Source organism: Neopsephotus bourkii, unplaced genomic scaffold (genome assembly GCF_033783945.1).
Source record: "Neopsephotus bourkii isolate Nb327-2 ecotype Australia unplaced genomic scaffold, CSIRO-AGI_Nbou_v1 NB_1541, whole genome shotgun sequence".
NCBI classification, from domain to species: domain Eukaryota; kingdom Metazoa; phylum Chordata; class Aves; order Psittaciformes; family Psittacidae; genus Neopsephotus; species Neopsephotus bourkii.
Window position 1 is genome coordinate 483,424 of NW_026902017.1, and position 12,646 is coordinate 496,069.

General features: G+C 40.5%; 1 protein-coding gene across 3 annotated transcripts in view; it reads left to right on the plus strand.

Annotated features, from left to right (window-relative positions):
- The window catches only part of NFAT5 (nuclear factor of activated T cells 5), a 138,266-nt gene that overhangs the window by 92,309 nt on the left and 33,311 nt on the right, over window positions 1–12,646 (plus strand). For all 3 annotated transcript variants that reach the window (XM_061370382.1, XM_061370384.1, XM_061370383.1), the window contains one exon: window positions 5,183–5,308. In XM_061370382.1, the coding sequence (XP_061226366.1) occupies window positions 5,183–5,308 (126 nt within the window). Of the gene's footprint in view, window positions 1–5,182; window positions 5,309–12,646 lie in introns of those variants that run through there.

Consider the following 12,646-nt stretch of genomic DNA (forward strand, 5'->3'; position numbering starts at 1 on the left):
GCTTGTTATATTGTTTGTGTGTTGATCTTGTTTAAATTTATATATCCTGAAAAGTATATATATATAATATAGATATTTTATATATCCTGAAACACATGTTCCTTTCTTCCGGTATGATGAAAAAAAATGTTTTTAGAGGAGATGCTGGATATAAAGGGAGCTACTACTAGAAAAAACAGCCCAGAATCTTCAGATCAAATAATGTATTTGTCAAGAGGATTTGAAATGAGCAATAAGTTGCAAGACACCTTTTGCTGTTAGTGAATGAAATTCCAGTTGCTGCTTCAACAGTGCTAAAAACACACCTGCTAAAACCAGGATTTTGTCTACATATGTTTTTTTCTTGTTAATTAAGTAGAAAAATGTAATGATGCTGAATTTTTCTGTTTGCCTTCAAATACAATGCTGCATTTACTTTTTTTTTTTTTTTTGTGTGTGTGTGTGAGTGTTTTCCACGTAACCATAAAATTGTGGCAGATAATTTCATACACTTAATGTTCTTGTGTGCACACTCATGTAGAACATTGTGATGGAGGTGAGCTGATCAATAGGAGCTTTAGCTATTTAAATACAGTATCCGGTGTGGAGGGAAACTGTATCCTCTGGGGAAGAATTAGTTTCCTTGCAAGAGCTCTAGTCTTTCTGGAATTTGTCAGTTTTTGCTTTAATGCTATTTATAGAGCAGCATATGTAAACATTGGCCTGTGTTTAGGTGGAAACACAAAAGTTTCATTTGAAGTCTGATGTGTGCAAAGCAGGTTTATTGCAGTGAGCTTTCTTAAAGATACCCGAACAATTTCAGACTCTTCAGAGAAGTGTTGAAGGGATAGTTTGTAATAATCCAGTGCACTAAAGATGTGTTTTAGACTATGAAGCTACATCTGTTCTCATGAAAAGTCAGGAGTTTGTGTGGGTTTTTTTTATTTTTTTTTTTTTTATATTTTTCCTTAAAGTTTGGATTTGACCTTAAACTTCAACCATGTGTTCACAGAATCCCAGACTGGTCTGGGTTGGAAGGGACCTTCAAGCTCATCCAGCTCCAACCCCTGCAACGGGCAGGGACCCCTTCCACTGGAGCAGCTTGCTCCAAGCCCCTGTGTCCAGCCTGGCCTTGAACACTGCCAGGGATGGGGCAGCCACAGCTTCTCTGGGCACCCTGTGCCAGCGCCTCAGCACCCTCACAGGGAAGAGCTTCTGCCTAAGAGTTCTTCTCAGTCTCCCCTGGGGCAGGTTAAAGCCATTCCCCTTGTCCTATCACTACAGTGAGGCGTGTGAGTTTCTTAGATGGCTTAGCAGGAATAATTTGTTGCAGGCTGCACCTTGAGCTAAGATCACTCTTTGTCAACAGAGCTAACTGGGCATAATTTTCCATATGGGAGGTTGTGACAGATACCTTGGGTGGCACTGAGCATCTATCTGGCTCAGCAAGCCTGGATTTTACTAACCTGTAGCACCAGTGCCACCCAGAATAAAGGCTGCTGCTAATTTACAAGGGTTTGCTGTCTGGAGCTATTGTATGAACTGCTGGCTGCAGGAGCAGTTATAGTTCAAGATGCAGGGATGTCAAGTAGGGAAGCACCCTCTCTTGTCATGACTGTGTTTTTCTTCATCTCGTATTTGTGCTTTTTATTACTGGGACAAAATCTGAACCTTCCATTCTTTAGTCTCTTGAATTAAGATACTCATCTTGAAGAAAACTTGCAGTTCAGGAGAAAAGAGGACCACACACATCTTATGGTTTCCAAATGCCACATTTTATTTGCAGTATTTTTTGACGTATTGAGGCTAGCGGCCAAGCTTACAGGAGCCATTCAATGTGGAAATAAATAAAAGTTTTCTCTGAAACTGCTTGGGATTTTGTGGTTTGCAGAAGCTTTCTCATAATCCAGCATGTCAAATAATGAACATGTGCAAATATGCAGCACTGGCTGTGCTTCAGGGGCTGCCGAATGTGAGTGGTTTGGGAGTGTGAGTCACACTGGCTTGTTTTGAGCAAGGTGCAGACACGTTTCATTCTTTCATATAACTTCCCTGGGCTTTGTGCATCAGGGCTGGCTGCACAGCTTATGAAAGAAAAAGGACTGAGACTGAAAATCCCCAGTAACAGTCAGAAAAGTATGGTAATGGAATCATAGAATATCTAGGGTTGGAAAGGACCTTAACTTCATCTAGTTGCACACCTGCTGCCATGGGCAGGGACACCTCACACTGGGCCTTGTATTCCAAGGCTCTGTCCAACCTGGCCTTTAACACTGCCAGGGATGGAGCATTTACTGCTTCCTTGGACAACCCATTCCAGTGCCTCACCACCCTCACAGTAAAGAACTTCTTTGTTATACACACCCTGAACTTTCCCTAAGTTTGAACCATTACCTATTGTCTTATCACTATGATCCCTGATGAAGAGGCAGGGTCCCCACTCTAGTGATTCCATCTATTAAACCAGATTTGAATTTACAGTGACACCTGTTGATAAATTGTACAGTCCTTACAGTGCTGAAACTGCCTAACAGTGACTGTTTGAAGTAGTAACTGGGCTTTTTGGCTTAAAATTTCTGGCCCTTAAAGTTTCAGATACAGCTGCATAGACTCTTAAATGTTATCAGAACAACTGTGTTCCTTTTTGCAAGCCAGATGGTGCACAGACTCCCTCCTCTTCTTCAGTGGATGGTCCCTCCAGAACTTGGCTGGTAGATTTTCATGTTTTTTTTTAACTACGGCACAGTTGGGTAACAGTTGATCTCAGCTGATCTTTCAGTGTTGTGCTTATTCCTGCTGCACCTATTGCATCTCTCCCATGAATTCAGCACTTGTGGCTCATTGGCTGAAGTATATTCAATACAATGAAAAGAAATTCTATGCTTCCTTCACCTTCCTCAGACATTCTTGTTCAAATAGCAGTATAACTTCTTTTTGATTATTTAGTTAAGGGATTTTTTCCTTGTACTTTTTGCACACCATTCTCATCTTAAAACTAACAAATTGTGCCTTTGGAGCCTCTTTTCTTCCTCCACTGTGGACATAAAGAGACGCTATTTGACTAGTAGCAGTTTGAAATGCAGTTTAGTTTGGGTTTTATTTTTTGAATCAGATTCAAGTCTGTGTGTGCATGCAACTTAAGTAAAAATTGTAATGTATGAAGTTAAAATTCACCTTTAATATAGCTCTAATTTAGAATGTATTTAAACTGTGAAGGTTCTCATACACACAGACAGTACCCAGTGCTGCTTAGTAAAATACAGTATATTGACACTAAAAAAGAACCAACCTTTTTTGAGAAAAGTAAATGTAGTATAAAATGAGAAGCGTCATTGTGACCATACCTTTACTCAACCACTTTTAAACCGGTTCACAGCCATTCCGGTAGCCGCTTGTGATGTGCGTAACAGACAAGTAGTATCCTGCAAACAGCATTATGTTTTTTTGGGCTCTTTTTATGCTCCACCAGTTGCCAGTGGGAGAGTTTGCACTCTTACCCAGTACAGTAACTGTTCTGGTTTGCTGCATAGCCAGCATTTGGTATGGGTTGTGGTTTTAATACAGTTATATTTTGCTGGGTGTGTATAAACCTGTGCATTCGTCTAGAATATGTTTAATTTTTTATGGGTCTGATACAGGTGAAGCTCTTTGATGAACATCTCTGGAATTCTAATTTTTACAGAACTGCTGCACAAATTTATTTTTCTTAGGACCGAGTATAATTGTTGCTTCATAGGAGGGAAGAAACCCCATTAAAAGTACACACTGATTTTTCCATATGTCTCTCAGGCACCTAAACACATAGAAATGAATTTTGTAAAGTTTTGTGGCGTGTAATAGCTGATCCAGTTTATAGCTCTTCATCTATAGCTGTTTATAGCTATATTCAGTTTATAGCCCTTCATTTATAGCTGTCCCTGCCCATAGCAAGGGGGTTTGAACTGTTTGATCTTTAAGGTCCCTTATAACCCAGACCATCCTATGAGTCGATGTTCAAGGTTATTTACATCCCTGGATTGGGGGTTTGAAACAGGGCATCTTTGATGTATCCAGTGGAAAAGGCACACATAGCTATGTGCTCATGCCTGAGTGCAGCTGTTTGGATCACTCTGATCCTGAGATAATTTCACAACAGAAATCACAAAAAATGTCTTAGAGGTTCTACTACTGTCTGGAATCTGCCAGACCTGTATCATGGGGCTTTCTCTATAAAATGGACTGGGATGAGCCATTTTGTTGATGGAGACACTTTTCTGTGGAACATCTGTGTGAGGTTGCAGGGATTTTGAAGCAAAACTTCAGGGGACTCAGGGGACTGGAGCACCTCCCGTATGAAGACAGGTTGAGAAACTTGGGGCTGTTCAGCCTGGAGAAGAGAAGGCTGCATGGAGACCTCAGAGCAGCCTTCCAGTATCTGAAGGGGGCCTACAAGGGTGCTGGGGAGGGACTCTTCATTAGGGACTGTAGTGATAGAGCAAGGGGTAACGGGTTCGAACTTAAACAGGGGAAGTTAGATTGGGTATAAGGAGGAAATTCTTTACTGTAAGGGTGGTGAGGCACTGGAATGGGTTGTCCAGGGAAGCTGTGAATGCTCCATCCCTGGCAGTGTTCAAGGCCAGGTTGGACAAAGCCTTGGGTGATATGGTTTAGTGTGGGGTGTCCCTGCCCGTGGCAGGGGAGTTGGAACTGGATGATCTTAAGGTCCTTTCCAACCCTAACTATTCTGTGATTCTATGAAAAAGAAAAGTTGCAGATAAATGAAAGTGAAGGATCTTACCTAACAAGAATTGGCACTTAATACATGGGAAGAGCATAGGGTGTTCTGTGGATGATGGTGCTGAATTACTCTCTTTCTTTGGAAGTTGCACAGCTTGCTCTGAGAATGGGTTTGTCTTTGATTCTCATGTACATGCTGTCAACCCCTTCATTCTAAATGAGGGCTGTTTCTGTGGAAGTTCATGAATTATTTCTTTGTTTGAACAAGATCGCGTCCTTTTGTTTCAGTCTTGAGAATGTGCATCTTAACATTTTTGTGGTTGGTTTGTTTTCTGACATAACTTTATTCCATGATGTTGAGATTTCCAAGTGCTTAATGTGACCTTTTCAAAGGCTGGGTTATTGTTCCTATCTTAGGCAAAAATGTTATTTCTTTTCCTGTGCAGAACATGAATAACATTTTGATTAAATCCTTTTTGTTCAACAGAATCTGTCTATGACCTTCTCCCAAAGGAGCTGCAGTTACCACCTTCCAGAGAAACATCTGTAGCATCCATGAGCCAAACAAGTGGTGGCGAGGCAGGTTCGCCGCCTCCAGCTGTAGTTGCTGCTGGTAAGTGTTCTCATTTATTCAATTACTTTAAGGTTGGTAACGTTCTGGCCAACATGAACAGTGCTGGCAAAGTTTTAATTCTGAAAAAGAGCATGTGGAGAAGTATCAGAGTTCATTCTAGGAGAACTTAGTATAAATTACGCTGGGTGATTTAAATTATCAGGTATTCTCTGTTAATTTGCTGTATTTCATGTGTGTAGATATTTATTTTCATAAGAAATAAGTTACTTGTGCTGTTATTATACAGCACAGACCTGTTAACTCCTAGGATGCTCTCTGACTTCAGAGGTAGTAAATTCCTACTTGGAACTAAGGGACAATGCCGACCGACTAAACCAGCGAATTCTAGCTAGGATAAAAAATGGAATGGGAGATTACATTTTGAGTGATGAAGCTTTTGCCAGACTAAAGGAGGAAAAAAGGTTGTGTTTTCCTTTAAGAGGCCTGAGGAAGCTTGGTATTTAAACTCCATTCACACATATTACAAAATTCTCAAATACATGAGAACAGAGTATATGTCAGGATGGCACTTTTATAAACTGTTAGGTTAAAATTAGTTACTTTTTCTAATTGACAGCATATAAAATGAGGCATGACCTTTCTATCTTTGTCTTACTCCCAGTCATGTTTCACACTTTAGTCTAAAGATGCTGTCACTAATCTTCATTAAACATAAAAAAGTGAGGATTTAAGGACAAAGTTAGGTTAGCATTTAGTGCTGGTTTGTATCTGGAGTTCTTGTCAGTAACTTCTATGTTCTAGTAAATATACGTGCAATGGGGAAAAAATCATTGTGCTCAGGACAGATGCATTTTTCTTCATTGTATAAGGAAGTTTTTGCATAATTTGATCCCTGTATTTCTTACACGGTCATGTGGCACTTTCCTAATTGGCCTTAAATTGTTTCTTGAGAAAAATTTGTATATTTAAAGTGAGGATTCAGATAGCTGCAATATTCTTTTTTCTCTATATGAGTTCATATGCATTAAATGTTTGTGTGAGAATGTTCCCCAGATTTGCATGGTACAGGAATCGTGATCAGAAACTGAAGTGATTGTAGACATGTCAGAGAAACTTTACAGCACTGCTCACCATTCATGTTTTGCTACACCTCTTCTGAGAGAACCTGTGGATTTAACTGTGCACAGTGGAACTTCGGTTATTGAAAGAATTTGATGGGTTTATTTATTATATTGAAAGGATTTGATATTTTTCTATCACTTATTAAAAATAATCTGAGCAATATATTTCTAAAATCAAGATGCTTAATGATCAGTTTGATTCAAAGACACAGCAGCAGCCAAATCCTGTAGAAACATGTATTGTAAAAACAAGTAAACAAAAGAGAACAATCCCACAAACCCTGTTACACTCTAAATCCACAGATGGACATGAACTGCTAATTAATTCTGAATCTAACAGAGAAGACTTAAAAACTTGAATGGAACTAAATGTCTGTTACCTCCAGGTATTTCATGTCTGCTAACAGCCAGTCCGGTTCCTTTTAAAAAAACTAAGAACACATTAGCTGTGTTTGGGTTAAACTGCAGCACAATTTTATTGAATGAAAAAGTTAAATAGTGTTGAGATTTTTTTTTTTTTTTTGTTAACTCACAAAGGAGACCCACTTGTTCAATTAAGAACACATTTCAATGTCAGAGAGTCGTGTAGTTTCAGAGACTTCAAGGTGATACCACTGCCCAAAGAAGAGCTTTTCATGTATGTGCTGCGTCAAGAACCTGCTCCAGGTTAGAGTTGTCACTGGTGGGTCCACTGTGGGTCAGCACAACTGCTTTTGATGGCGTGGGATGAGGAGTGATCTGGAAAAGAGGAGTCAGAAAAGGTGGAGGTAGCTTCTCTCAATGTCTTGTCAGCTTGTGCAGTTTAAATTGTTTGCTGACCCATGGCTTTGGAGACCTTCCATAGGCATGATGAAACAATTAAGTTCTTGGGTGCTGTATAAGTGAGAACTATTAAGCACAAGCAACTAGAGCTGTTAAAAGTTGTGTTCAAAGAAAACTAGCCATCCAGACAAGACCCCCCAAAGAGAGCCAAGACTAGTTTTGTTTTCATTGCTTATGTCACTGTGCACTACAGTGAGTACAAAACCAGTGCACCCTCAGCAGGTTTGCCGATGACACCAAGCTGTGTGGTTCGGTTGACACACTGGAGGGAAGGAATGCCATCCAGAGGGACCTTGACACGCTTGTGAGGTGGGCTGATGCCAACATCATGAAGTTTAACCATGCCAAGTGCAAGGTCCTACACCTGGGTCGGAGCAATCCCAGGCACAGCTACAGGTCAGGCAGAGAAGAGATTCAGAGCAGCCCTGTGGAGAAGGACTTGGGGGTGTTGGTCAATGAGAAACTGAAAATGAGCCAGCTTCACTGTTCACTTGCAGCCCAGAAAGCCAACCATATCCTGGGCTGCATCAAAAGGAGAGTGACCAGCAGGTCGAAGGAGGTGATCCTGCCCCTCTGCTCTGCTCTCGTGAGACCTCACCTGGAGTATTGTGTGCAGTTCTGATGTCCTCAACATAAAAAGGTCATGGAACTGTTGGAACAAGTCCAGAGGAGGCCATGAGGATGATCAGGGGACTGGAGCATCTCCCATATGAAGATAGGCTGAGAAAGTTGGGGCTGTTCAGTCTGGAGAAGAGCAGGCTGCGGGGAGACCTCATAGCAGTCTTCCAGTATCTGAAGGGGGCCTATAGGGATGCTGGGGATGGACTCTTCATTAGGGACTGTAGTGATAGGACAAGGGGTAACGGGTACAAACTTAAACAGGGGAAGTTTAGCTTGGATATAAGGAAGAAGTTCTTTACTGTAAGGGTGGTGAGGCACTGGAATGGGTTGCCCAGGGAGGTTGTGAATGCTCCATCCCTGGCAGTGTTCAAGGCCAGGTTGGACAGAGCCTTGGGTGGCATGGTTTAAGTGTGAGGTGTCCCTGCCCATGGCAGGGGGTTGGAACTGGATGATCTTAAGGTCCTTTCCAACCATAGTTATTCTATGATTCTATGAATCCTGGCCTTCTGTGAGAGGGTAACTCTTGACTAGGGTCACTCAGTAGTGAGTTGTGCTGTGGACATGCGTAAGGAGAGGGAAGCCCCAGCCCGAAGTAGCTAGGGCTGGTTATCGGGGAGTGGGTGCCAAACCCTGTAGGTGTTGGGGAAGGTTCAGCCAGTGGATGTTATCAGATAGATGGTTTCAGTGTAAGATGTTAGGGGTGTCTTTGTTTTTATGTGTGCTTGTCATAGAATCCTAGAAGGTTGGAAGAGACCTTTAAAATCATCAAGTCCAACCACTATCCCAGATCTGCCAGGACCACTACATACTTTCGTTTTTTTTCCCTACTCCTCGATCACATTCTTAAAGAAAACACATGGATCTTGGACAAGTGTTTACCAGAACAGGTCCATAGACTGCTCCAAAACTATAGGGACAGAGCAGAAGGCTGAAAAGAACAACTCCCTCTGGTGTTGGAAGGTAAGAGAGATAGATAATATGTAAGATGTAATATAAACCAGGGGTGGACAGGTCCTTCTGGTAAGTCTGAGGCCAGACTTTCTCTTTAAAGCTGGAGACAAAGTGTTAGGAATAGAGGAAGGAATATCGGTGTGTACAAAAGTTGTAGGTTGGGGTACAAGAAGGGGACCCGATTAGATTGTTTTATAGTCCTAGTCCCCACTCCCAAAAGTTCCTGCAGTGTTGTGGGCAGCTAGGATTCCTCCTGTAAGTCATCTTGAATTCAGCACTTCTGAACTGATGTTGGTACCCACAGCACATGGATACCTCGGAGCAGGAGCATTCTCCAGTGTTCTCAGCTGACTTTGAGAATCCCAGGAGTGCTTTTGAGGTTAGCTGTGTGTTCTGCACCCAAATCTCTGTTTTCTCAAGAAACTGAATGCAAGTGTTTTGGCTCCATTCTTGCCTTAACTGTACCATATTTCTAGATAAAAGGGTGTATTGCATTTTCCTATTTTCTTTAGTTTCAGGATTGCTACAGTCTCTAAGTAGTTGCTACCACATTTTCAAGCCCTGGCACCCTGCCTTGTGTAATAATGAGAAGTTTGGCTGGGCTGGGCTCTGATTTCTTAACAGGAAAATCAGCCTGGGCTTTGTGCATGTCTATATACTTGTACAGGAAAACAGACTTTACATGTCTGTTTTAAAAGACCAAAATAGACTATTAATTTGCTGATGTCAAGTCCTAATAGCAGACTTGTAGGCACATTTCTGAGGATCTGACACTGTACAGATGAGAGAATGAGGAGGAAAGATGACTTTGGCAACTTAGTGTTCCGGAATTGGAAATCTTTGGTTTGTGTAAGTCTGTCTTTTATTTTCTTCCTTTTTTTTGTGTCAGCTCTTGCTCTAACCCATCACTTTATTTGGGAAATGACAGTTCAGTCTCCATAGCATTGCAGGTGATCTCATTTACTCTTGTTTTTCAAAGGATGGGGTGATTTGAAATGCTGCTAGCAACACTGTAGGTAGAAATCAGTTGCAGATATGATTACTGTTAATAATGAGAGGATTATGTTACAGGGAATGAGCCAAAGTGGTGAGAGCCTTTTATTACTCTCATAGTTAACACAGTTTGTTCTCTTTCCCAAAAACACAGAGTAAGGTAGTATTTGGCTGAAATTCAACTTACTTGTGGCTTTTCTGTTGGTCACTGTGCTGTGGGGTTTTGTTCCACGTAATTCACATTATAGGTGAGAAATAGATATTGCTGCAGTTAACTTCTCTTTTTTTTTTTTTTTTGAGGAGCAGGATGGGCTGTTTTTAGCAGTGTTACCTTGCATGGGCAGACTTCTAGTTCTTCCATTTGGAAATTTGTTTTGTGATTTACAGAACAGTTTTAAGAGTATTATGTTGCTGATTGGATTTTAATTGTTAATAAATGTGTATCTCATATTAATTAATCCAGAGAAAAGGTATTACCCACTCTCTGAATATCGAACTGGCAAGTGTCATTTAAAAGAACTCTAGGATTTTGAGTTGCGATGTTCACAAACTGAGCTGCTCTCTCAAGCTTCTAATTCTGTATTGTTCTGGAAAGCAGAAGGGAAGTGAAGGATCTTGTTTTACTGCTAGAAACTGTTATTGGAATCACAAGTGTCTTTGTTCAGGGGACAGGAAAAGGAGGATTTTGCCTGGTGCGGTACCATAAGCACATTTAATATGAATCATCATCTAGACTCTTGAAATGCATGAGGGTGTCATGCTGAGAAATGTCATTGTAAGCTGTGCTTGGAGATTTCTACACAATATTTTTAAGCTCCAGTTGCAAGGGGGGATGCTTGAATCCTTCCTGTTGGTTCTTAAAGGTTAAGCAGTTTTTTCTTGTTGATCAAGACACATTGAACAAGTGCTTCAAGTGCTCAAAATTCACACTGCTGATTTAAGCCTTTTCTCAAAGGTGTCTATTTTGTTGGTAGATCAACACCTTATTCTTGTCCTTTGGGGATGATTCAGGAACATTTTTGACTATGTAATTTAAACAAGTCTTGCATTTTCACTTTTTATCTCCAGTAACAGGAATGCTCAAACCTTCTGAAACCCCAGTGAAGAGAGCTGTTGCAGAAAGTTGCTTCTCTGCTTACCATCCATTCTTCCTGTAGCAGATCTTGGAATGAGCGGCTTCAGTTTGCTGTTGATGCTTTAAGCTGCTCTCCATTTGCCACTGAGGGGAATATATTTTTTCATATTCTTTGCACTGCTTCCTAGGACAGTATTACCTGCTTTGCTTCCATCCTGACAGTTCCCAGTTCTTAAACTGAATTCTCCAGAGCTGTAGCAAAAGGGGAACAGATTTTACGCTATTATAATGTATTTACTGATCTCTCTTTGCATTTTTCATATTTGGATACAAATAACCCGTGATGTATTGATTTTTTTTTTTTTTTTCCTGGCTCTCAAATGTCTATGATTATGTCCTGGGAATTCATTTGGTAAACAATGAAGCTTTACCTTTTTGTGGGCATGTCAATTTTGTGCTCCTTTTTAATTAAAGGGACAACGACTTGTCCCAAACAGACATAATTGGCTTTTTTGATTAGAGTCGTTATTGAAGTACTTGCCATAAGCATTTTTTGTCATTTTAATAATGAAAGTAAGGCTTTGCTTCTCAATTGCTACTGTAGAGAAATGGATAAAAACACTTGCATCCTCTGTGGGGTAGAGGCTGCGTGCTAAGGTGTATGGGTCATGTTTTCCACTGCCAAGATGAGGCTTTTTCATTATTCTCAAGCCGAAGTTTCTAATAAAGCCTCAGAATGGAGATGTGGATGGTTTGTTTTGTGTGTGCAGGGTTTTTTGTTTTGGTTTTTTTTTTGTGTGTGTTATTTTTTTCTGAATAGCCAGTAGAGCTTCTTTATTTTTATTGAAAATATTTTGTCAATTTATCATCCTTCCTGGTGTCATTAGTCAGTTTTTCCTGTTGATAGAGAAATAATTACCAGAGATTTCAAAGGGGATGTCAGTGCTGCTACTAATTTTATTATCCTGGAGTTATAAGTACATACTGTAAACAAATAAGAAAAAAGCATTATTCTTTGTAGTTGGTCTGTAAAAACTTCCATTTCTTTGTAGGCTTTTCCCTTCCTCTTCCCACCGCCCTCCCAGTTGGAAATGCCTTCCTGTAATTTCCTAGGAGGATATCTTCCAGGGATTTCTGTCTGCAGCTTGCTTGCTTCAGTCATGTGTCAGATGCTTTTTTTCTTACAGAATTAATTTAAACCAGATCCTAAAGTTCTTTAAAAAGGCATCTTCCTGGTGCTGTATGTTGGTACAGGGCCTGGCTGCTCTGTCTCGCTAGTGCTAGCATAGATGTGAACAATTTTAATGATTTTATGTGCTTTCAGTGCATATGTTCTCTTCTGCATGGAGCAGAGCTTCCTTGTAATAACCTCTGAAAGGTTATGTAGATGTACTCTAGATCATCTCTTTTTTCCTAAATTAAGCTTATTTCAGGTCTTCCTGAATCGCATACAGTCAATAAACCCAGCTTTCCAGAACTGCTCAAATACAAGTTATTTTATCCTTCTGAGAAACATTTTGTTAATAGCTAATTTTTGCAGTAAGTAGCTCCTATTCTTATATCAAAAGGCTTGAGAATTACTTTGCAATAAGAGAATTGCCTGTTCCTTAATGAATAATGAAAACCGAAGCCAGTGAAGGGCAAAAAGGGAGCAGCCTTATTGTACTGTTGTGGGGGCGCTTCCTTGCATGAAAGACTTTGTGAAGGCCAAGAGGAGTCATTAATTTTTTAGGAAAAACCCAAGAACAAAAGAGTCTCTTTCTTCAGTTGTGGTGTTCTTTGTCAGGTCCGTCA